Source organism: Nyctereutes procyonoides, unplaced genomic scaffold (genome assembly GCF_905146905.1).
Source record: "Nyctereutes procyonoides isolate TBG_1078 unplaced genomic scaffold, NYPRO_anot_genome, whole genome shotgun sequence".
Classification (NCBI taxonomy): Eukaryota; Metazoa; Chordata; class Mammalia; order Carnivora; family Canidae; genus Nyctereutes; species Nyctereutes procyonoides.
The window spans coordinates 26,245,042-26,271,427 of record NW_026575044.1 but is presented as its reverse complement, the minus strand read 5'-3'; the positions used below and the strand labels follow the sequence as shown (position 1 = coordinate 26,271,427).

Sequence of the window (26,386 nt, the reverse complement as noted above, 5' to 3'; positions counted from 1 at the left end):
CCACAACCTGACACCATACACAATAATCAACTCAAAATGGATTAAAGAGTTGAATATAAGATCTGAAACCATAAAACTCCTAGAACAAACCATATGGGGTAAACTTAACATTGGTGTTGGGAATGTTTTTCTTTTTGGCACCAGAAGCAAAGGCAATAAAAACAAAGATAAACAAGTGGGATATATCACATCACTTGTTATGTACCACCAAAGGAAACCATCAACACAGTGAAAAAGTAACCTAGTGAATGGCAGAAAATATTTGCAAATCATTTACCTGATATGGGGTCAATATCTAAAATATATAAAGAACTCATAAAACTCAATAGAAAAAACAATCTAATTTACAAACAAATTGAGGAACTAAATAGACATTTTCCCAAATAAGACATACAAATGGCAACAAGTATATGAAAAGGTGTTCAACAGCACTATTTGTCAGGGATATGGAAATCAAAACCACAATGAGGTATCACCACCTCACACCTGTTTTGACTATTATCAAAACGACGAGTGCTGGTGAGGACGCAGGGAAAAAGAGATCCTTACTCACTTCTGGTGGGAATATGAATTGGTACAGTCACTACGGAAAACAGTACAGAGGTTCCTCAAAAAATTAAAAATAGGAACTACTATATGATGCAGCAATTCCACTTCTGGGTATTTATTTAAAGAAAATATAAACACTAATTCAAGAAGATCTATGCATCTCTGTTTCAGTGCAGCACTATTTACAAAAGCCAAGATAGGGAAAAAAACCTGTGTCCACTAATGGCTGAATAAACGAAGAAAGTATGGTCTACACACATATACAACACACACACCGTGGAATATTATTCAGCCACAAAAAAGAATGAAATCTTGCTATTTGTGACAACATGGATGGATCTCTAGGCCATTATGCTAAGTGAAACAAGTCAGATAAATACTATATGATTTCACTTCAAAGTGGAATCTAAACAAACAAGCACATAGCTACAAAGGATAAATTGGTGACTGTCAGAGGCGGGGGTGAGGAATGGGCAAAAATCGGTCAAAAAGTATAAATTTCTAGTTCTAAGTAAGTTGAGATCTAAAATACAGCAAGGTCACTGTAGTTGAAAATATTGTACTGTGTATTTGAATATTTTTTATTTATTTATTTTTATTTATTTATGACAATCACACAGATAGAGAGAGAGAGGCAGAGACACAGGCAGAGGGAGAAGCAGGCTCCATGCACCGGGAGCCTGACGTGGGATTCGATCCCGGGTCTCCAGGATCGCGCCCTGGGCCAAAGGCAGGCGCTAAACCGCTGCGCCACCCAGGGATCCCTGTACTGTGTATTTGAAAGTTGCTAGGCAAGTAAATCTTAAAAGTTCCCATTATAAGAAAAATAAAACTTAAAATTATGTGTGGTGATGAATGTTAAGTAAATATATGGTGGAAATCATTATATATAGATATATCAAATGTTATACATCTAAAACTAATACAATTTACGTCAATTATATCTCAGTAACATTTAAAATAAAAACAACTCCATTAGAGGAGGCACAGTCCGTAGGAAAATCTCCAGCTGGATCTTTTTTTTGCCTCACCAGATAAGGCCGAGTATGCGTCTGCCCTGCAGTTGACAATGGCTCAGCAGAGAGGCGTTAGCTGGAGAAAGGGCTAAGGAAGCAGCTGAGGATGTGGCGGCTTAGGGGAACAATGTCTGAGGGGAGAATCTAGGCAAACTTCTGATGATAGTGGAAGAAAATAATTACTGCCATAAATTCCAGACCCATGCTCACAAATTACTTTTTGAAATAAAGTATTGGATAAATAAGAACATCTTCAAAGTGAAGAGCATATACTTCTCGAGCATTTAATGTAATGAGCCTAAGAGTTCTGAAAGGTTTTAGGAAGTAAAAATGTACAACAGGACATGAACAAGTATTTCATATGGATAGCAAATTATCTAATCTGGGTGGAAAGAATAAAGGAACAGCTTAGCATCCTTTCAGGAAGCCCTAGGAGCATGCCCTAAATTCTACATAACTCACATCAGTGCACATGCCTGATCAGTCTTCTCTAGCCCATCAAGCCCCTGGAGTGTACAGAAAGACGAGTTCTTCACTTCCTTTCCTGGATCCTTCTTGTCAGGGCTATACAGACAGAAGGGCAACATAATAGTAACTCCATTCAAAACTCTTGGCTTATCGGACCCCTTGAGATGAGATACTGACACTGCTCTAGGTCACACTGCTGGTCAGTTCTAGGCTGCCAGTGCATGGGCGAGTTAGAGCCTAGCAGGACAATCTGCGTTTACTTTCCAATTCTGCCACTAGCTGAGTGACCTTGAATGCCACTTAAACCATGTGAATCCAGATTCAAGAATAATCTCTAAGACAATCTAAAAACCACTGGAGACAGGAGGAGGTGGAAGCTTGGCAGGTAATTAAGATTTTAGAACAGTATCTTCAAGAACTATAGGTGAGAAGCAAACTTCCACCTTGCAGATGATTTTAAGCAGTGTTTTTAAATTACTGTATGCACAACAGCTGTCATTTTAATGAAATGGGTTTTTAATTTTCCTGATCTATGAAAGAAAATATGCATTGTGATCAGTTTTGTTTGATCTTTTGCCATCTAGTTCCCAATCTCACAGATGTGTAACCTAAGGGATTCTCTGACTCCTTGGCTAACTTACTTATTTTCCTACTTAGCTCTCTGGAGTTTAGGGCTTAGTGCCTCATGAATGGCACATCCTATGTGCCCTTCAGAGAGGAAAAGTGTGTACACAGATGCTGTTCTCCCATTCCCAGAACCCTAGCAAGGGACGCCTGTTAGTGTTCTGACAAAATTCTCCTTCCTTCTTGTCCCCACCAAAGTCCAGGATCTACTCAGATTTTGGTCACTAGTGCCATCTAGTGGTGGAGATGTGGAAACTACTGTCTACCAGACTTTCTAACCTGGATTCCAGGAAATCCCAGCTGAGAAGGGCTAAGGTAGCATTCATTGTTCATCTTTAAATTAGGCTGGAGAATTTCAGTAGTAAGGATTATATTATATATAATAAATATTATATATACATTATATATCAATATATATTAATATAATTATATTAATAATTAATATTAGTCTCCAGCTAATGCCTCTCTGTGTTAATATATATTATATATATATTAATATATATAATATTATAATTATAATATATTATAATATTCATAATAAATATGATATTTATTGTTTATTTCAGTAAGGGAAGAAATTCTTGTATTATTTTATACTATCACTGAAAAAATTATTCAGGATTCATAAACAACAAAAATCAGTGAAATCAAATTTTAATACACTGAAATACTAATATAAACATACAAAATTTCAAGTAGATCAAGTTCATGAAAATCTTAAGCCTGCACTGTCAGTATTACATACATCACCATGGGCCCTGGCTCTGCTGCTTCCTTGCTGCAGATCTCACCACCAGGCATCCCAGACTGTGGCTGGTCCTGCAGTACATCTGTCCCTTCTTCAGAGTGGGGCTTTGGGTGACTCCTTTACCCTGGCCAGCAACTCAGAGCTACTGACATTTTAATTTCTCTCCTTCCCAATCTGGAAAAAGACTGCTCTTCTGTAGGTAACAATCTGGCAACTTCAGAGGGCTTCTCCCCACCAGGTTCATGCTGTCTTTATTTTGTGGGGCACACAGGAGGAGGATGAATGAGGGGGTATCAGGAATGGAAGGAGTATTTGGGGAGAAAGTCAAGAGAGAATCTCACTGTTACCAGTGTCTGAAATAATAAAGTGGCATCAACATGGTACTGCAATCTCTGTAGCCCACTACTGATTCTGCAGTTTCCAATTTTCATTTTTTTTCTTCTTCCAAGGAGGCTACCTACAATAACTTCTTTAAGTTACACTAGGAAGAGGCCACCAAAAGTGGTATTACTAGTTCATCAAATGAAGGACTTGAGCCACTCTGATATTTTGGAAGCTATCAGCTTTATTTCCAGAAACCTTCCTGAGGACTGCCTAAGCCTGGAGGGAATGGCTAAGCGCGGTCCCCCTCCTCATGTTCATCTTCTCTACTGTAGGAATCCTGTATCCCACTGGTCCCTCCCTCTCAGAGTTCACTGTATGGGGGAAGTGGGCAGGGCAGCAGATACAAGAGCAGGCAGGCAAGGGAGCTAGGGCACAGAAACTAATGGTTCTTTAAGTGCTTGTCCATGCTAGGCAGGCTTTCCGTACACCTGCTGACAAGCACAGTAGAAGAATAGTTGCCCAAGACACCCCTCACACTAAATTCTAACTGGAAACTGAGGCGATGAGGATAACTGCTCTATCAAAACTCTTCTCAGGGAGGGTGTCCTGTCCCATGGAATAAAAGGAAACCTCGATGGGCTGTACAGGTATAGGGCAAGACATCTGGGAAAACTTGCAAATATATCCTCAAATGCTCACCTAAAGAGACGGGGAAGGGCTAGTTAACTGGAACCTTCTGTCTTGGTGGGTGGCACATGAAAGTTTGGGTCTGAGTTGCTTAAGACTCAGAGGAGAGGCAACATACTCTCCCCAAAATCCTTTCTGCATATAACCACCAAGGCTTCCTCTTAAAATGCACAACAAAAAATATATAAATATTGGCCTGGAACACCAATGTCTTGCTGAAACTCTATATATGGCAGACATCACCCAACACAGCCTGCCAACAGCAATGCTGTCAGCTTAACTAGTCACCAGGCTTCTACAACCCGAGGGGAACTCTTGCCCCTGTGGCCTCCTTGCTTCAGAGACACTGGCTACGTTGCCTGATTCTTGGGGTTGAAATTAAAGAATGCTTATGGAAAAGAAGGTGAGTCACCTAGGGAAAATTCTATATTCTTTCTGACCTTTGTATTTTATCTAATTCACTCATTTAGTAAAAGTTAAAAAAAAACCTATTAAAGGAGGTATGGAACAAATACTATGTTGGGCACTAAGAATGGAAAGGAATGGGGCAAGGTAGAGAGGAAGCTGTGGCAGATACACAGATTACTTATTTAAATCCATATTCCTCCTTGACAGAACCCCAATTTTGTCCGAGATGATCATGTGCCCAGTTCAATACTTGTTTTTAGGCTCTCCTCTGCAACTAGTGCAGGACATTAAAGTGTAAACTCAAGTCCAACAAAGGGGGTTCTAGAATAACTTTGGCTCTCCTGTTAAAAGGCAACACACATGGTTAGAACCTTCCTTATTTCTTCTTCCTGCCCTGAGCTTAAAGGTGACAGGTGGGACTGCAGCAATCATTTGGCCCCTTAGGGACAAAACTGAAAGAATTAGTGATTATGGGCTTAACATGTTTGGGCTGATGAACCTACTGCAACTGTCTGCCTCAGGTCTTGTTATGCAAGAAATATTAATTCCTATTTGTTTAAGCTATTCTTAGTTTAATATATTTCCTTGAGCTAAACACATTTCTAATTTCTACAGAGACAAATATGTAATAGGTAAGTATTGTGGAGATATGGGGGTAGACGGTGGGGCCACAGACTCCAAGGAGAGAGCTGGACAGAGAAGGGAGTGGTGGAGAGAAATGGAGCAGGTCATGTGAAGCCACATGAGAGGAAGATGGATTTAGCAATGAAGGAGTCCCTGGTGATTTGTGAGAGTGGTGTCCCCGGAATGATGGTGGAGGAAAAGAGAGGCTATGGAAGGATGAAGACTAATTGGGAAGTGCAGGAAGGGGTTGGTGTTTCAGACTGGGGGTCAGCAAACTGTGGCCCCCTGAATATCTCCACCCTGCCACCTGTTTTTGTAAATGTTTTATGGGGACCCAGTTACACCTGTGCATTTCAGTGCTCCCCCCATGGCTGTTTTAGTGCTACCATGGCAGAGATCACTGGTTGAGGCAAAATACAGCTCAGAACCTAAAATATTTACTAACTGATCCTTAAAAAAGTAAAACATTAAAAAGGGGTGCTGACCCCTGATTTAGACCATTTTTCTAGATGCTTGTCAGTGCAAACAAAGGAACAAATGGCCAAGTAGCTAAAGGAAGACACAAGGTTACAGGTTTTGTTTTTAATTTTAAAGAGGACACAGCTGGCAGTGTAGCAGGAAGAAGCAAGCACTGCAGAGGGAGGGACTAACCCGTGGAGAACACAGAAGGGCTCCCAGATCAAAGCAGGAGCATGAGGTGAGGGGCTCCCTGGTGACAAGCTGTCACAGGCTGCACCTTCCCACTAGGGATGCTTACAACAGATTCATAGCAGGGCATGTGAGGGACAGATCTGCAAGAAGGTTCAGAGCCTACTCTCTGTAGACTGTCGAAAAAGCGAGCCCACAAAAAGGGGAGAGATCCTGCCAAATCATTTGGTCTCTGTGGGCCACAGTTACACCGTCAGTAAACTGAATTTTTATCTGGGGATCGGAAAGTCTAACCAATCAAGAATTGTAAAGCACTCTGCAACTATGCAATGTCACTGAAATACTTAAACATAGAACTCTCCTGCCACCAGGATGCTGCGAGTATGAGGACGCAGATGCTCTCATGGTGCCCGAGAGATGAAAAGCTCAGTACAGACATTAGGTCTTACTAACTACCATCATCACAAAAGGCAGGGAACAGGCACGGTGCACATGAACCATACAACTACACAAACCAGGCAGAATCAAAGTGCTTTTTAAGGAACAAAAACAGGTGAAAGATATAAAAATGGAAAGAGGTGGTTCCCTTATTCCTCTAATCCGAGGAGAGAGCAGCAGGTATATGGTCATTTAAAGTTTTAGTTTTCAGCCTTTCTTCCTGCATTTTCACCAAAGAATCACAAAACATTAGAGCTAAATGAGTCCCTTCAATAACACTATTTCAAACCATTTCTTTTATAGATGATGAACATGAGACCCAGAGAAGGTGTGTTATCCAGCCAAGGGCCTAGAGCTGCCATAACCTACTCCAACCTATTTTCCTCACATCAGTGCCTGCACAGCCTTATTATTATATCTTATCTCATTGGGCTTCCCTGATGGCTGCATTTACCCAAAGGGGCAGGGCAGCAGTAGGCCTCTTCATGGAGGGCCTGTATCACCCTGGTATATTTGTGCAGCTAGGGACAGCAGGTGACCACATGACAATGGGGCACTGGGTGGGGTGTCTCTAAGCAGGTAAGTCCCTAGGGTCAGTCCCTTAGAGAAATGGGAATCATCAGCCCCTGGGGACCCTCCAGTTCCTCTGGTATAGGCACTTTCTAGGGCAGGCACAAGTCAGGGGGCCCTGCCAAGCCTGCTTCTGCGGAAACAGGCTCTTCAGCAACCACTTGGGTAAATAAGTGGGGTGAGGGAGTTTCAGATCAGCTTAAAGCTTCTGCCCTTCACTACTTAAATGACAAAAGTAGGCACCAACAAATAACACAGGAAGTCTTAACCTCTATTTTGAATGAAAAACTTGTTGCATTTATAGATAGGTCTCCTCAGGCAAGGAAACAGAAGCAAAAATAAACTATTAAGACTACAACAACAGAGCAGCCCCAGTGGCCCAGTGGTTTAGCGCTGCCTGCAGCCTGGGGCGTGATCCTGGAGTCCCAGGATCGAGTCCCGCGTCGGGCTCCCTGCATGAAGCCCGCTTCTCCCTCTGACTGTGTCTCTGCCCCTCTCTCTGTGTGTCTCTATGAATAAAGTCTTTATAAAAAAAAAAAAAGACTACAACAACACAAAGTTTTTTCATAGCAAAGGAAACCATCTACAAAATGAAAAGGCAACCTACGGAATGGAAGAACATATTCACAAATGTTATATCAAACAAGGGGTTAATATCCAAAATGTATAAAGTAATTATACAACTCAACACCAAAAAACCTCAAATAATCCAATTAAAAAATGGGCAAAGAACCTGGACAGACGTTTTTCCAAAGACATACATATGGCCAACAGACAAATGAAAAGATGCTCAACATCATTTAACATCAGAGGAATGCAAATCAAAACCATGATGAGATATCACTGCACACCTATCAGAATAGCTTGAATCAAAAAGACAAGATACAAATATTAGTGAGGATGTGGGGAAAAGGAACTCTTGGTGCACTGTTGGTAGAAATGTAAACTGGTGCAGCCACTGTGGAAAACAGTATAGAGATTTCTCAAAAAATTAAAAATAGAACTACCTCATGATCCAGTAATTCCAGAACTGGGTATTTACCTCTCCAAAAATGAAAACACGAATTCAAGAAGTTATAGATTATCCCTGTTTTTGTTGTAGCATTTTTAAAATATCAAGATATAGAAGCCAAGATGAATAAAGAAAATGTAATATACATGGTACAACAGAATACTACCCAGCCATAAAAAAGAATGAAAAAAAGGATGCAATCTTGCCATTTACAACAACATGCATGGACCTAGAGGGTATTATGCCAAGTGAAATAAGTCAGAGAAGGATAAATATCATACATTACACTTATATGGGGAATCTAAAAACCAAAACAAGCAAAGAAAAAGTAGAAACAGACCCAAAAATGCAAAGAACAAACTGATGGTTGCTGGGGGGGCAGGGGATAGGCAAAAGTGGTTAAGGGGAAGGGGACGTACAGGCTTCCAGAAGTATAGAATGTATAAATCACAGGGATAAAAGTCACAGCATAGGGAATACTGTCAATGGTACTGTAAAAGACATTGGATGGTAACAGATGGTAGCTACACGTGTGGTGAGCACAGCATGTATAAGCTTGTCACTACATTGTACACCTGAAACTAATGTACATTGAGCATCAACTATGCTTCAGTTAAAAAAATAAGTTATTATAAAAACCTGCTGTTAAGCTTCTTAGGGTTATGAATCCCTTTCAAAATTGGAAGAAATAACTCTGTAGAAAAAGGTATATATTAGTAAATTTGACATACATTTCAAGAAGTCCATGGACCACTTTCCATTTATGGACTCTTTGTGGGGGTGGTCCCTAGACCACACTACTAATTGCTCACCATCCATCCACCACAAAACTAAAAGTATACTAACAGTGATTACCTCTAAGAGGTAAAGTCCTTCCAAGAGGACTTTTCATTTTTTTTCCTTTTCTGTATTTTCCATGTTTTCTGTACTGACCATGTTTTGTCCAGCATATTTAGAAAAAAAAAGTGTTAAAGACTGAGTCTTAGAACAAAAAGTACACACCCCAAACTCTATTGTCTGCATCCACACATTAGCTTTTAAGTATCCCACAGGCCTTCAAAAAGTTCAGCCAAGGAACTGCACAAATAATTTCCATGTTACTGATCCTAATGCTGTTTATACTTTAATTAAGTCTAGGATATTGCAAGTAAAGGACTCGATGGAAAATTCCAAATCAATTTGTATTATTCTAGATGCTTCCACAGAAATTCCCCCAACTGAGTACGTCTAAAGAAAATGTTCCATTAACTGTTTCAGTTAGCTAAAAATCCCTTTCTCTCATACTTACCCTTTACTTCTTTCAGATCTCCCATGGCGATTTGTCCAGCTCTATAACTACATCCTCCTAAATGTCAGTCTAAGCTGAAGAGAACCCAATAAAGATGCATTGTTCAGGAGGCAGGTTAGATCTAAATGAGATCAGAGGCAAAACACTCCAGCCCTAAACAGCAGCCATGGAAGGCATGCTCCAAATGAATACACTACAGTGTAAGTTCAACTAGGACAAATGAATAAAGTCATCTTAGAGAGTTCTGGGGGAATATCTGGTATAAGACATAAGGAAGAATATGCCTCAGAAATTACTTCATTAAATAAGTAACATAATATGACATAACCTAAATGGTGTTCCAGTCAGGACAAGGCCTTCCTGCGCACTTATCCTCCCATCCAGGTTCTGTGAACCGAGGTTTCCAAGCCAGGAACCTCCTTCTCTCAGGCAGACAGGAAAACACCAGAATCTGGCTTTCCCAAAAGTGGCCTGAAGCAGTTCTCCCTCAAGGGCTGACTTAAGCCTTATAAGGATCAGATAGGGCTGTAACAATGTCAACAGGGCCAGGCTAGCATAGCTACACTGGAAGCAGGCTCTGTCCAATCAGCCAGTAAGAGTATAAGAGATATACAGTGTTCTAGAATTCCCTTTTCTATTATGAACTGTGAGTGGAAACGGGGGTGGGGACTAAGTGAGCCCATGAGAAGCTGGAGTTCTGGCTGAACTAAGGTCCTGGAGAGAAACCTTAACTATCAATTACTGAACTGCCAGAGAAAGTGCTGCTGGCACAGCCCAGGGAAGGTGAGCCCCGCTGGCAGGGACTGAACATGCACACATACTGTGGGATGCCTGGCTGACCAGAGGAAGGCTGCCACAGAGCTGCCTTCCATTACAAGGGCAGTCTGGCAGAGCAAACATGCCACATCCTTAGAGGCAGGTAACTCTGAGTTCAAATTCAGGCTCTGTGACTTGGTAGCTGTGAGCTGGGACAAATTCTTTAACCTCCCTGGGCCTCAGTTTCCTCATCTATAACATGGAGATATCAATACCTACCTTGCAGGGTTATGATGATTAACTAAAATAAATTATATGACATGTGTTAATAAGCACTCATTAAATGGCAGGGTAAATTTTTGCCCCCTAGTCAAATCCATTTGCTACTCCTCAGACACAATGATTTTTCCAAAGCAGAGATCTGACCTTCCCAGTCCCTATTTAAAACGTTTCAATGGCTCGTCTTTGCTCTCATAATAAAGAGCAAACTCCTCCTGGGTGGAAAGGAGAGACCAAAGTAATAGTATGAAGGTAGGAAATACAAAAGGAGTAAAAATGGATACTGCTATAAAAAAATCAAAGAACTCACAAAAAAGATATAAAATGACATATACTAAAAATGTGGGGAAGAGAGAAGAAAAGAATGGGTTCAAACTTAAATGATCATCAACTTCAAACAGACTGCTGTATGTGAAGAGTTTATATGCAAACCCAGTGGCAGTCATATATAAAAAGCCACTGGTAAATATGCAAAGAATAAAGACCAAGAAATCCAAATATATCATTAAAGAAAATCAGCAAAACATCAAAGACAGAGAAGAAAAGATCAAAGAAAATCTTCAGAAAAAAACCACAATTAATAAAAGGGCAATGAACACATATCTATCAATAATTACTCTGAATGTAAATGCACTACATGCTCCCATCAAAAGACAGAGTGACAATAAAAAACCAAGATCTAACTATATGCTGCTACAAGAAACTCATTTTATACCCAAAGACATCTGCAGATTGCCAGTGAGAGAATGGATAAACATCATAGAAGTGGATGTCAAAAGAAAGCCAGAGTAGCAATACTTATATTGGACAAAACTGACCTTAAAACAAAGACTGGGCAGCCCAGGTGGCTCAGTGGTTTAGTGCCGCCTTCAGCCCAGGGCCTGATTTTGGAGACCTGGGATCGAGTCCCACGTCAGGCTCCCTGCATGGAACCTGCTTCTCCCTCTGCCTGTGTCTCTGCCTCTCTCTCTGTGTGTCTCTCATGAATAAATAAATAAAATCTTTAAAAAAAAAACAAACAAAAAACAAAGACTGTAACAAGACACAAAGAAGGATGCTAAAATATTAATAAAGGTGACATTCCAACAAGAAGATATAACAATTGTAAATATTTATGCATCCAACAGAGGAACACTCAACTATATAGCAGTTAGTAACAAACATAAAGGAACTAATCAATAATAACACAATAACACATGGGGACTTTAACACCTCACTCTCATCAATGGACAGATCATCTAAACAGAAAATCAATAAGCAAACAATGGCTTGGAATGACACACTGGAACAGATGGACTTAACAGATATATTCAGAATATTCCATTCTAAAATAGCAGAATATACATTCTTTTCAAGTGCACATAGAACATTCTCCACAGTAGATGACGTATTAGTCCCCAAAACAAATCTCAACAAATTCAAGAAGACTGAAATCGGGGCGCCTGGGTGGCTCAGTTGGTTTAACATCTGCCTTTGTCTCAGGTCATGATCTCAGGGTCCTGGGACTGAGCCCTGCATAGTGACACTCCCTGTTATCAAGGAGTTCGTATCTCCCTCTCCTCTGCCCCTCCCCACCTGCACTTGTGCTCACTTTCTCTTAATAATAAAATCTTAAAAAAAAAAAGATCAAAATCATACCATGCACATCTTTGACCACAATGCTATGAATCTAGAAGTCAACCACAAGAAAAAATCAGGAGGTTAAATAACATGCTATTTAATAGTTTGAGGTTACATAACATGCTATTAAACAATGAATGGGTCAACCAGGAAATCAAATAAGAAATTAAGAAGTACATGGAAACAAAGGAAAATGAAAACACAATGGTCCAAAACCTCCAGGTTGCAACAAAAGTGGTTCTAAGAGGGAGAACAGCCCTACCACAAGAAGCAAGAAAAATCTCAAATAAACAACCTATCATCCTTATATTCAAAGGAGCTAGGAAAAGAACAAAGGAAAAGTCTAAAACCAGAAGGAAGGAAATGATAAAGCGTAGAGCAGAAATAAATGATACAGAAACTAAAAACCAATAAAACAGATCAATGAAACCAGGAGCCAGTTCTTTGAGAAAAAAAAAAAAATCAATAAAATTGACAAGCCTCCAGCCAGACTTGTCAGGAAAAAAAGAAAAAGAAATCAAATAAGCCTATATGAGAGAGAAGAAATAACAACACCACAGAAATATAATCATAAGAGAATATTATGATTGAAAACTATATGCCAACAAAATGGACAACCAAGAATAAATGGATAAATTCCTAGAATACATAAACAACTAAAACTGAAAGAGGGAGAAATGGAAAATCTGAACAGACCAATAACAAGCAAAGAAACTGAATGCTAAAAAACTCCCCAAAATCAGAAGTCCAGGATCACGCAGCTTCACAGGAGAATTCTACCAAACATTTAAAGAAGAGTTAATTCCTATTCTTCTCAAACTATTCCAAAAAATAGAAAAGGAAAATTTCCAAATTCATTCTATGAGGCCAGCATTATCTTGATACCAAAACCAGATAAAGACACCACTAAAAAAAGAGAACTATATCCCTGATGAACATAGATGCAAAAATCCTCAAATACTAGCAAACCAAATCCAACAAAACACTGAAAAAAAAAAAATCCCACAATCAAGTAGAATTTACTCCAGGACTAAAAGGGTAGTTCAATATTCTCAAGTTAATCAATGTGATACATCACATTAATAAAAGAAAGGATAACAAGCATATGATTATTTTAATAGATGCAGAAAAAGCATTTGACAAAGTACAACAACATCCATTCATGATAAAAATCCTCAATAAAATAGGTTATAGAGAATATACCTCTACATAATAAAGGAGATATATGAAAAACCCACAGCTAGCATCATCCTTAATGGGGAAAAAGAGCTTTCCCCTAAGGTCAGGAATAAGACAAGGATGTCCACTCTCTCTCTCTCTCTCTCTTTTTTTTTATGGTCAATAGATCCTTTTTCTTTTTTTTTTTTGTATATATATTTTTAAAATATTTTATTTATTCATGAGAGATACAGAGAGAGAGAGAGAGAGAGAGAGAGAGAGAGAGAGAGAGAGAGAGAGGCAGAGACACAGGCAGAGGGAGCAGCAGGCTCCATGCAGGGAGCCTGACATGGGACTTGATCCCAGGTCTCCAGGATTACAACCTGGACTGAAGGTGGTGCTAAACCAATGAGCTACCAGGGTTGCTCTTTTTTTGTATATATATTTTTTACAGGAGTTCTATTTGCCAACCCAGTGCACATCCGGTCAAGTGGCCCCCTCAGTGCCCGTCATCCAGTTACCCCATCCTCCCACCCACCTCCCCTTCCACTACCCATTGTTCGTTTCCCAGAGTTAGGAGTCACTCATGTTCTGTCACCCTCTCTGATATTTCCCACTCATTTCTCTCCTTTCCCCTTTAATCCCTTTCACTATTTTTATATTCCCCGAATGAATGAAACCATATAGTGTTTGTCCTTCTCCGACTGACTTACTTCACTCAGCATAATACCCTCCAGTTCCATCCATGTTGAAGCAAATGGTGGGTATTCGTCGTTTCTAATAGCTGAGTAATATTCCATTGTATACATAGACCACAGCTTCTTTATCCATTCATCTTTCGATGGACACCGAGGCTCCTTCCACAGTTTGGCTATTGTGGACATTGCTGCTATAAACATCGGGGTGCAGGTGTCCCAGTGTTTCATGGCATCTGTATCTTTGGGGTAAATCCCCAAAAGATTGGGGACCCAATTTGCTGGTCATAGGGCAGATCTATTTTTAACTCTTTAAGGAACCTCCATACAGTTTTCCAGAGTGGCTGCACCAGTTCACATTCCCACCAACAGCGCAAGAGGGTTCCCCTTTCTCCACATCCTCTCCAACATTTGTTGTTTGCTGTCTTGTTAATTTACCCATTCTCACTGGGGTGAGGTGGTATCTCATTGTGGTTTTCATTTGTATTTCCCTGATGGCAAGTGATGCGGAGCATTTTCTCATGTGCTTGTTGGCCATGTCTATGTCTTCCTCTGTGAGATTTCTGTTCATGTCTTTTGGCCATTTCATGATTGGATTGTTTGTTTCTTTGGTGTTGAGTTTAATAAGTTCTTTATAGATCTTGGATACTAGCCTTTTCTCTGATAGGTAATTTGCAAATATCTTCCCCCATTCTGTAGGTTGTCTTTTAGTTTTGTGCTGTGTGCAGAAGTTTTTTATCCTGATTCAAGTCCCAATAGTTCATTTTTGCTTTTGTTTCCCTTGCCTTCATAGATGTATCTTGCAAGAAGTTGCTGTGGCCAAGGTCAAAAAGGGTGTTGCCTGTGTTCTCCTCTAGGATTTTGATGGAATCTTGTCTCACATTTAGATCTTTCATCCATTTTGAGTTTACCTTTGTGTATGGTGTAAGAGAGTGGTCTAGTTTCATTCTTCTGCACATGGCTGTCCAATTTTCCTAGCACCATTTACTGAAGACTGTCCTTTTTCCAGTGGATAGTCTTTCCTGCTTTGTCGAATATTAGTTGACCATAGAGTTGAGGGCCCATTTCTGGGTTCTCTATTCTATTCCATTGATCTATGTGTCTGTTTTTGTGCCAGTATCACACTGTCTTGATGATCACAGCTTTACAGCTTTGTAGTAATAATTTGAAATCCGGCATTGTGATGCCTGTGGCTCTGGTTTTCTTTTTTAATATTTCCCTGGCTGTTCGAGGTCTATTCTGATTACACCCAAATCTTAAGATTTGTTCCAACTCTCTGAAGAAAAGTCCATGGTATTTTGATAGGGATTGCACTGAATGTGTAAACTGCTCTGAGTAGCACTGACATTTTCACAATATTAACTCTTCCAATCCATGAGCATGGAATATTTTTCCATCTCTTTGTTGTCTTCCTCAATTGCTTTCAGATGTGTTCTGTAGTTTTTAGGGTATAGATCCTTTACCTCTTTGGTTAGGTTTATTCCTAGGGTATCTTACGCTTTTGAATGGAATTGTAAATGGGACTGATTCCTTAATTTCTCTTTCTTCAGTCTATTGTTAGTCTATAGAAATGCCACTGATTTTGTATTCTGCCACACTGCCGAACTGCTGTATGAGTTCTAGCAATCTTGGAGTGGGGCCTTTGGGTTTTCTATGTACAGCATCATGTCATCTGTGAAGAGGGAGAGTTTGACTTCTTCTTTGCCAATTTGAAGGCCTTTTATTTCTTTTTGTTGTCTGATTGCTGAGGCTAGGACTTCACTGTTGAATAGCAGTGGTGAGAGTGGACATCCCTGTCGTGTTCCTGATCTTAGAGGAAAGGCTCTCAGTGTTTCCCCATTGAGAATGATATTTGCCATGGGCTTTTCATAGATGGCTTTTAAGATATTGAGGAATGCTCCCTCTATCCCTACACTCTGAAGAGTTTTGATCAGGAATGGATGCTCTATTTTGTCAAATGCTTTCTCTGCATCTATTGAGAGGATCACATGGTTCTTGTTTTTTCTCTTGTTGATATGATCTATCATGTTGATTGCTTTACGAGTGTTGAACCAGTCTTGCATCCTGGGGATAAATCCCACTTGGTCCTGGTGAAAAATTTTCTTAATGTACTGTTGGATCCTATTGGCTAGTATCTTTTTTTAAAAAAATATTTTATTTATTTATTAATGAGAGACAGAGAGAGAGAGAGAGGCAGGGACACAGGCAGAGGGAGAAGCAGGCTCCATGCAGGGAGCCCGATGTGGGAATCGATCCTGGGTCTCCAGGATCGCACCCTGGGCTGAAGGCGGTGCTAAACCGCTGAGCCGCCCGGGCTACCCTATTGGCTAGTATCTTTTTTTTTTTTTTATTGGCTAGTATCTTGTTGAGAATTTTTGCATCTGTGTTTATCAGGGGTATTGGTCTAATTCTCCTTTTTGGTGGGGTCTTTGTCTGGTTTTGGAATTAAGGTGATGCTGGCCTCATAAAATGAGTTTGGAAGTATTCCATCCCTTTCTATCTTTCGGAACAGCTTTAGTAGAATAGGTATTGTTTCTTCTTTAAACGTTTGATAAAATTCCCCTGGGAAGCCATCTGGCCCTGGACTTTTCTGTCTTGGGAGGTTTCTGATGACTGCTTCAATTTCCTCCCTGGTTATTGGCCTGTTCAGGTTTTCTATTTCTTCCTGTTCCAGTTTTGGTAATTTGTGGTTTTCCAGAAATGCATCCATTTCTTCTAGATTGCCTAATTTATTGGTGTATATATTGGCATAATACGTTTTTAAAGGGATGTCCACTCTCCCCACTTTTATTCAACATAGAACTGGAAATACTAGCCACAGCACTCAGACAACAAAAAGAAAAGGCACTCAGATTGGTAAGGAAAAAGTCAAACTTTCACTATATACAGATAACATGACTCTCCATGTAAAATACCTGAAACACTCCACCAAAAACTGCTAGAACTGATACATGAAATTAGTAATGTCATAGGACACAAAATCAATGTAGAGAATTGTTGCATTTCTATACACCATTAATGAACAGCAGAAAAAGAAATTAAGAATGTTTTCTTTCCATTTCCAGTTGCATAAAAAACCTAGGAATAAACCTAGCAAATAAGGTGAAAGACCTGTGCTCTGAAAACTATAAAACACTGATGAAAGAGGGACACCTGGGTGGCTCAGTTAGGTATCTGATTTTTTATTTTAGTCCAGGTCATGATCTCAGGTCCTGGGATTAAGCACTGTGTAGGGCTCTGTGCTCAGTAGGGTATCTGTTTGAGGATTCTCCTTCTCCCTTTTCCCCTTCCCCTGCTTGCACATGCTCTCTCTAAAATACATAAATAAATCTCTTTTTAAAAAAACAAAAACACTGACGAAAGAAATTGAAGACAATGGGGAAGATATTTCTTACCTCCGTATGACTGGAGGAACAAATACTGTTAAAATGTCTATGATGCCCAAAGCAATCTACAGATTGTTATCTCAATCAAAATACCAACAGCATTTTTCACAGAGCTAGAACAAACAATCCTAAAATTTGTATAGCACCGACCCCAAATAGCCAAAGCAGTTTTGGGGGGAAAAAAAAGAAAAAAAAAAAGCAAAGTAGGAGGCATCAGAACTCTGGACTTCAAGTTATTATTACAAAGCTGTAGTAATCAAAACAGTATGGTACTGGCATATAAAAAAGACACACAGGGCAGCCCAGGTGGTGCAGCGGTTTAGCGCCACCTGCAGCCCAGGGTGTGATCCTGGGGACCCAGGATCGAGTCCCACATCAGGCTCCTTGCATGGAGCCTGCTTCTCCCTCTCTCTCTATCGCTCATGAATAAATAAATTAATTAAAAATAAATAAATAAATAAAAAAGACACACAGATCAATAAAACAGAATAGAAAATCCAGAAATAAACCCACACGTATATGGACAATCTTTGACAAAGCAGGAAATAATATCCAATATGAAAAAAATCTCTTCAACAAATGGTGCTAGGAAAGTGGATAGAGATGTGCAAAAGACAAAAAAAAAAAACTGGACAACTCTCTTATACCATACACAAAAATAAATTCAAAATGGGTTAAGGACTAAAATGTGAGACATGAAACTATCAAAATCCTGGACAAGAACACTGGGAGTAACTTCTCTGATATCAGCCAAAGCAAGTTTTTTTTCTAGAGAGGTCTCCTGAGGCAAGAGAAATAAAAGCAAAAATAAACTCTTGGGACTACATAAAAATAAAAAGCTTCTGCACAGCAAAGGAAACAATCAACAAAACTAAAAGGCAACCTACAGAATGGGAGAAAGTATTTGCAAATGACATATCTGAAGGGTTAGTATCCCAAGAACTTATATAAAGAACTTATAAAACTCAACATCCAAAAATCAAATAATACAATTATAAAATGGGCAGAAGACATGAAGAGACATTTTTCCAAGAAAAACATACAGATGTCCAACAGACATGTGAAAAGATGCTCATCATCACTTTGCATCAGGAAAATGCAAATCAAAACTACAATGATATAACATCTTACACTTGTCAGAATAGCTAAAATCAGCAACACAAGAAGCATAGGTGATGCGGTTTGGTGAGAATATGGAGAAAAGGGAACCCTTGGCACTGTTGGTAGAAACGCAAACTGGTACAGCCATTGTGGAAGATAGTATGGAGGTTCTTTGAAAAGTTAAAACTAGAGCTAGCCTAGTTCTAATCCAGCAATCGCACTATTGGGTATTTACCCAAAGAATACAAAAACAGTAATTCAAAGGAATACAAGCACCCCCATGTTCATATAACAGCATTATTTACATTAGCCAAGATATGGAAAGCAGCCCAAGTGTCCATCTACAGATGAACGGATAAAGAAGATGTGGCATGCATATCTGTCTATATACATAAAACATGTAAAATGGAATACTGCTCAGCCATAAAAAAGGACAAAATATTTCCATTTGCAAGGACATGGACGGACCTAGAGGGTATCATGCTAAGTGAAGTAACTCAGAGAAAGACAAATACCATATGATTTCACTTATATGTGGAATTTAAGAAAAAAAATGATCAAGGGGGGGAGAGACAAATCAAGAAACACTCTTAATTATAGAGAAAAAAACCTGATGGCTACCAGAGGGGAAGAGGGAGGATAGGTTAAATGATGGGGATTAAGGCATACTTGTGATGAGCACAGGGCACTGCATGGAAGTGTTTAATCACTGTGTTATTATACACCTGAAACTAATGTAACATTGTATATTAACTCACTGGAATTAAACTAAAAGCTTAGGGGTGCCTGGGTGGCTCAGTTAAGTGTCCAATTCTTTTTTTTTTTTTTTTTAAGATTTATTTATTCATGAGAGACACAGAGAGAACGAGAGGCAGAGACACAGGCAGAGGGAGAAGCAGGCTCCATGCAGGAGGCCCGACGTGGGACTCGATCCCGGGTCTCCAGAATCACGTCCTGGGCCAAAGGCAGGCGCTAAACTGCTGAGCCACCCAGGGATTCCCCCATAAGTGTCCAACTCTTGATCTCAGCTCAAATCATGAACTCAGGGTTGGGAGATTGAGCCCCACGTACTTAGGATTCTCTTTCCCTTACCTCCCCCACCCAAAAAAAATGCTTAAAAAAAAATAAAAAGCAAACCCCTGACCATCTAAGAAGCCTGTATGTGCTGATCCTTGCCAATCTCGTCCTTGGCTCTCCTATTCACCAGCCACAGGGACCTACTTTATGCTCTTGGAAAATTTAATCCTTCCCATTTCAAAACCTTCATACAGGCTAAAAGCCCCTTCTTCCCAGATCCCTCTATCTGGTTAACAACTCCTCCTAACTTCTTTGGGAAAAACCTTTCTTAACTTCCAGACTAGGTCAGGTCTCCTGATCATGCTCCGTTTGCCTCTCACCAAAGAAAAAAAATCTGCTTGGTAATTACACTCATAATGATCTTCACTATGTCTTAGGCAGTAACATTCTGAGGTAAGGAACTGTTTTTTGATTACCACCGAATCCCTGGGAATCAACACCAAGTATAATGCCTGGTTCCATTTTAGGAGCTTAAAACTTGTACTGAATAAATAAATACAAGTTCAGAGGAGGGTTGGGGAAACAGTAGCTATTAATCTAGTTAGTACTTCTCTGTAACACTTAGCACATCCTGCCCAGCATGCTTATTAATATTTAATATTTCCTTTCTTGCTCGATTTTTAGTTCTCTTTTGTACAACTCTGAATGTTCCACTGCCTCCAATGATAGTGGGGTTCAGAGAAGATGCTCCAGGCTGAGGAAATTGTATGAAATTGAAGGGAAGGTTAAGTGGCCTGAATAGAAAGAGAAGGGTGAACTCTACCTGGAGGGCAGCTGTGGCCAGAGGTAAGAACAGGTTTCTTGCCCTAATTTTTCCTTCTTAGGGGCATTGGAGTTGACCTCTCTTTGTGGGGATGGGAGGATTTAAAAGGACAACACTTACTTGTTCCCATGAAGAAATCATATGACGTTCAGCAGGTGGTTTTTCTATGATAGTCACCTCTGTCACACCTGGGGAAGATTCTGGAAGAGAAAAAGAGAACCCGTAGAGTTGCAATGGGCCTGCTCTCACATATTTCAATACTAGAGGCTGTTGATGAGTATCTAGGGAATATCAGTCAGATTCCTCCAAACAGTATTTATGATTCCTGTGATAAAAACAGGAAGAACTGGTCAGTCCTTCACAGACACTCAGTCCCACACCCTAGGACCACACATTCAACCTGGTAGAAAGGGCACTGTAACACCCCCTACACTCAGTCACTGCTCAGCACTTCAGTTGTTGGAAAAAATCAGAGATTCAACATTCCTAGTGATTTTATACTGAACTTCTCACTTATGACATAGTCAAAAAGAAGGAATAGCACCAGAAGCTAGAAAGAGACATGGCAGGTTCTTCTCGTCCAGGTTTCAGAATAAGCATGACACTATCAACCCTTTGGTTTTGGGCTTTTGGCCTCTAAAACTGTGAGAACAAATCTGTTGTTCTGAGTTACACGGTTTGTGGTACATTTTATGGCAGCCCTAGCAAACTAATATAAATCCTATCTACTTTTCTGTGACACTATGCAGATTATTCCCATTGACACCGCTCTGTTTTAGGACATGGTCACTGCAAGTGTAGATGCAAATTAAAGCCACAAACTCTGTGCTTTGATCCATCCTTAGCATACTACCAGAGGGCCCTCTCCATACCTAGGCTTGTTTCCTATCTGATCTATTCGGTTCTCCATGTGATTTCTGGAGGATAAGGCCCTTCTATATCTGTCTGGTCTTATCTTCTTCCACTCAGGAAACTGAAACACCCTTTGTTCCAGGTGTTTCAGCTTCCTCATTGTCTCCACCTGTGTGCCACACCCCTCCAGAACTAAATCTATACTCATCTTTGATTATGCTGTATTCCTTTCCCATTATAATATATACCCAAATGTGTCCACGTGTCTCATCTACCCAAATCCTACCTAGACTTCAAGGCTATGCTAAAGTTCTACCTCCTTCATGAAACCATTTCAGATGACTCTAGTTCACCATGATCTCTGCTCTTCCCGATATCTGAACCCATCACATGCAGGGTTGGGGCCACATATGTTTATACTTAATTATATTCTTTTTTTTTTTTTTTTGGTTTTTGATTTTTTAAGATTTTGTTTCTTTATTCATGAGAGACCAGAGAGAGAGAGAGGGGCAGAGACACAGGCAGAGGCTCCATGCAGGGTGCCTGACATGGGACTGGATCCCGGGTCTCCAGGATCACACCCTGGGCTGAAGGTGGCGCTAAACAGCTGAGCCACCCAGGCTGCCCCTCTATTTTGAACAATATTTTGGTTATTTACCATAAATAAATACTGTAAACAGGGAATGTATTGAAAATACTTTTTTAAATCTCTAAGAATAAAGCAAAGACTTCTAATCTAGTTTAATGTATAAAATGGTTTCTAGACCCAATCCCTCCAACATTTTTGTGGGGAGGCTTCCCCATACCAATAAGCAATTCTCGGATATCATGGTGTCCTACAAGGGGACAGATTATGAGTTCAGTCTCTAAGACTGCTACCCTCCCCACTTCAGACATCAGATACAAGTCTATGTTTTCACATGTGCTTCCTACCAACCTGCTACAGATTGGGGGTTCTCAAGATCCCCTCTCCTTGTACTTCAGATACTAGTCAAAAGCCGAGGCTATCACCTGTAGTTCTGACTGGCTATAAATCAGGAGGTTAAGACTACCTCCTCAGGCTCCATTAATTTGCAGGAGTGGCTCACAGAATTCAGAGAAACAGTTTACTTACTTGATTACTGGTTTATTATAAAAGAATATAACACAGGGATAGCCAGATGGAAGAGATGCTTAGAACAAGGTATGTGGGAAGGGACACAAAGCTTCCATGCCCACTCCAGGCAGGCCACTCTCCCCCACACCAACATAGCATCAACCTGGAAGTTTTTGGGTCTTTATGGAACTTCATTACATAGGCACAACTGATGAAATCATTGACCACTGAGGACTGATTTAACCCTTCAGATCCTTTTCCTTTCCTAAAGATCAGGGGACGGGACTGAAAGTACCAACCCTCTAATCACATAGTTGGACCACTGGCAACCAGCCCTCATCCTTAAGTGCTTTACAAAAGTCACCTCATTAACATAATGGAAGATCTTTACTACTTTCAACACTTGGGAAATTCCAAGGGTTTTGGGAGCTGTGAGCCAGGAACTGTGGACTAAGACAAAATACACAGTTGACCCTTGAACAGTATGGATTTGAACTGCATGGGTCCATTTGAACACCTGTTTTTTTCCCCAATAAATACAGTACTGTAAATGTATTTTCTTTTTCTTATAATTTTCTTAATATTTTTTTCTCTATTTCATTATGGTAATACAGAATACAATACATACAACATATAAAATAATGTGTTAATCAACTTTATGTCATTAGTAAGATTTCTGATCAACAGACTATTAGTTACGTTTTGGGGGAATTAAAAGTCATATACAGATTTTCTACTGCACTGTTGGTGGGGGGCAGTTAGCAGCCCTAATCCTTTGTTCAAGAGTCAGCTGACATCTGAGTGAGCAAATATATATTTCTTATAAGTCAGAATATCACAATGTGGCTCACTGATTCTATAATCATGTTAGTGTCCTTTCTATGCATCATAAAATTTCCTCCAAGTTGTCACAAAGTTCAGATCTTGAGATGTAGCAACAGCTCAAGATAGAAGGCAAAGTATTCTGGATTCCACATATTCTAATCTTGGTTTATACATTCACTAGTTGTGTGACCTGAGATGAGTCTTCACCTTTCTTAGCATTCAGAGACACAATAATTATATTTCCCTGATAAAGGAAGCAGAAGCAGCAAAGGTAAAGGTGCTTTGGAAAAGTAAAAAAGTATACTCATTTTTTTTTTTCTGCCTTCTGTTCAATGTTCTAAGATATTGGGAACCATGGTACTATGGTGGAAAAACACCATGAAGGAATGCCTGGGTGGCTCAGTCGGTAAAGTGTGTGCCTTCTTCTCAGGTCATGATCCCGGGGATTCTGGGATCCAGCCCTGCGTTGGTTGGGCTCCATGCTCAGTGGAGAGGCTGCTTCACCTTTTCTCTCTCTCCCTGCTTGTGCTCTTGGTCTCTCTCTCAAAACAACAAAAATCTTAAAAACAAAAACAAAAACAAAAAAACCCCAAAACCAAACAAACATCATGAGCTTCAAGCTGTTAGACTTGGGCTAAGTCCTTGCTACTCCCTTGACTAGTTAGGATGGAAGATGCTGTCCATGTCTTCAGGGTTCCATGTGGCATTGTTCCACCAAAGCTAAGACAGTGAATAGTAAATGTTATTCACATTTTATAGAAAGGACATTCAGGTTGAGAGGGGCTAGGTCACTCCAAGTAGCTAGGCTGACTCCAAACATGGGTCTACTTAAGAGTTTATGTCTGTCCTTCAGCAAAGCCCTCTAGCAACTATCCTATGCAAATATAGAGCGTAGGTTCAATCAGTCTTAGCTGCCTACTATACCCACTGTTGTAGGACAGAACAATACAGAATTCTTTGTCAATGATCCACCGGTTGCATAATGATGTCATCTGACTACATCCACAGGGCAGTCTAGTATCTAGCGTTGCTGGAGGACACACAATATAAGTACCGGACATTAAGCTTTTGGTTGCCAACCCTTCCATTTCAAATACATCCATCTTAAATAAACAAATTGCCAGTCTGTGACACAGCTACTAGCTAAACAACGAGGAACCAGGTCACTGCATCTGTGAAGTTCTCCTTTTTAAAAGCCCTGAGTAACTTGGGGAACTGTTTGATGGCCTGACTGACCCCTGCTTTTCCCTCTCCTGCACCTGAATTCCCACGTTTAAGTTTTACATTCACCAAAAAAGAGTGGTTCTGTGAAACCCTAGCCACCCCATCCTTGGATACTAATAAAGCAGAGACCCAGGTCTGTTCCTCTTCTCCCTCACGTGGCTGTGGGGCCCTCAGGCATGGCATGCACCCTCTTGGACTTTTGAGTAATATATCCTTTTTTTAAAGTTCCCTGATGGTTGTTACTGAGGTGCATCTTGCAATCACTGTAAGAACCACAAGGGCCAGCCCAGCCCAGCTACAACATTGGCTCCAGTCAGGAATATGTCTGTGGGGGCTCATCACCAACTACATATGCTCAGGTGAGTGCCTCAGGCTTCCAAGCCAATAGCATCACTGTCAATAGGCTGAGATGGAAAAGTGCACAACAGTTCTGTGCATAATAGGCCCATGTGTAGGGGCTACAGGCTCATACAAAACTGTTGTGATGCTACTACAGATAAAGCTGCACAATGGAATAAACGACATTGAGTTTAAAATGGAATCAGGAGGTCAGAAGGGGGAGCCCAAGTGCTGTAGCACTCTATCAATTGCATACCTCAACAGGAAGAGAGTTACCTTGCATTCCCAACAGGTCCAAGCCTGCTTTACCACTTCAGCAGGAGGAAGAAAGAATTTCTCCTTGCCCAGCAACAACTCAGACAAATGAGAAACCACCATCACCCTGCACTCTCACTTTCCTCCAATAGACCTCCTTCAAAGCAACCCCTCCCAACTCCCTCCTTTTTCTCTATAAAGTAACGTGTCTTATCTTTGATTTCTGGACTCACCTATTGTTTGCCAGAGGTTGTGTGTCCAGAATTGCAATTCTCTGTTATCCCCTCCCCCCAAAAAACAACTAAAAAAACAAACACACAAACAAACAAAAAACACAAAAACCACCAACTATTGTGCTGATAAAATAACTGGCTATTTTACTTTTAGGGCTAACAAGGACATATGACACTTTGAACACATTCAAGACAGGTCAACTGGTCAACGTGCTGACTTTAAAAACCTTCCTATAATAAACTGTTTAGGAAGTACTAACTGTAGGGACTTTGTTACCCAAAATAAACAGCAGTGGTGGGGAGGGGGTACTGGGGATGAAGAAGGGGAGATAGAAAATAAGTCTCATTTGTATAATGCTCTATTTCAGGGAATTGGTATAAATTATTTTTTAATCTTTCAATGAAGCAGGTATCATTTTTTTTTTAAAGATAAGAAACTGGTTGAGAGACATTAAATAATTTCATAGAACTGAATCTCTAACCACAACTGCAACACCAAGCCTAATTAGCTTTTTCTACTATATTCTCTTAGTAGTTAATTCTGACAGGGGGATGGGAAGTAGCTTTCCTCACACGAAGCAATTCTTAGACATCAATTCAACCCAATTCTGGCACCATCTATCCAGAGACAGCATCCACAAGCTAAATGCTCAATCCCACAAAACTGCCCTCCACTTAAGATGCTAATTCCAAAGCCAAGTTGTTAATTGTGCTTCTGACTGGCTATAAATAAGAGGGTTCCTCCTTACTGAAACCCTCCTTTGGTTCAATTACTTTGCTAAGGTGACTCACAGAACTTAAGACACCTACTTTCTTAACAGATTACAAAGGATATTATAAATCAATAGTCAGATAAAAAGATGTATTGGGCAAGGTCCCAAACAAAGCAGCTTCTGTCCTCCTGGGTTTGGGGCCCAGCACAGTGACACATGGAAATGTTCTGGTTCATCAACCTAGAAGCTCCCCAGACTTGCTTCTTTTGCATTTTCATGGAGGCTTCATTATAGAGGCACAATTGATTAAGTTATCAACCACTCGCAATTCATTCAACCTCTAGCTCCTCTCCCTTCCTAAGAAATCAGGAAATAGGACTAAAAGTTCCAACTCTCTAATCACAGTGATTGTTCAGGCAACCAATCCGCAACCTGGTTACCTAGGGGGTGTCCAAAGGTACGTCAATAGAACAAAAGACACTTTTTATGACTTATCACTTAGGAACTCCCAAAGATTTTGGAAGGTCTGTGCCAGAACCAGAAAGGAAGACCAAATATGTATTTCTTATTATAAATCACAATATCACAGATAACCAAAAGCATTGTGAAG

The 26,386-nt window shown here is 40.2% G+C and overlaps 1 protein-coding gene across 5 annotated transcripts in view; it reads right to left on the bottom strand.

The window, feature by feature from the left end:
- Nucleotides 1-26,386, bottom strand: part of TPGS2 (tubulin polyglutamylase complex subunit 2) — a 69,391-nt gene that overhangs the window by 33,701 nt on the left and 9,304 nt on the right. For all 5 annotated transcript variants that reach the window (XM_055324151.1, XM_055324152.1, XM_055324153.1 and 2 more), the window contains exon 2: nucleotides 20,360-20,439. In XM_055324151.1, the coding sequence (XP_055180126.1) occupies nucleotides 20,360-20,439 (80 nt within the window). The remainder of the gene's footprint in view (nucleotides 1-20,359; nucleotides 20,440-26,386) is intronic.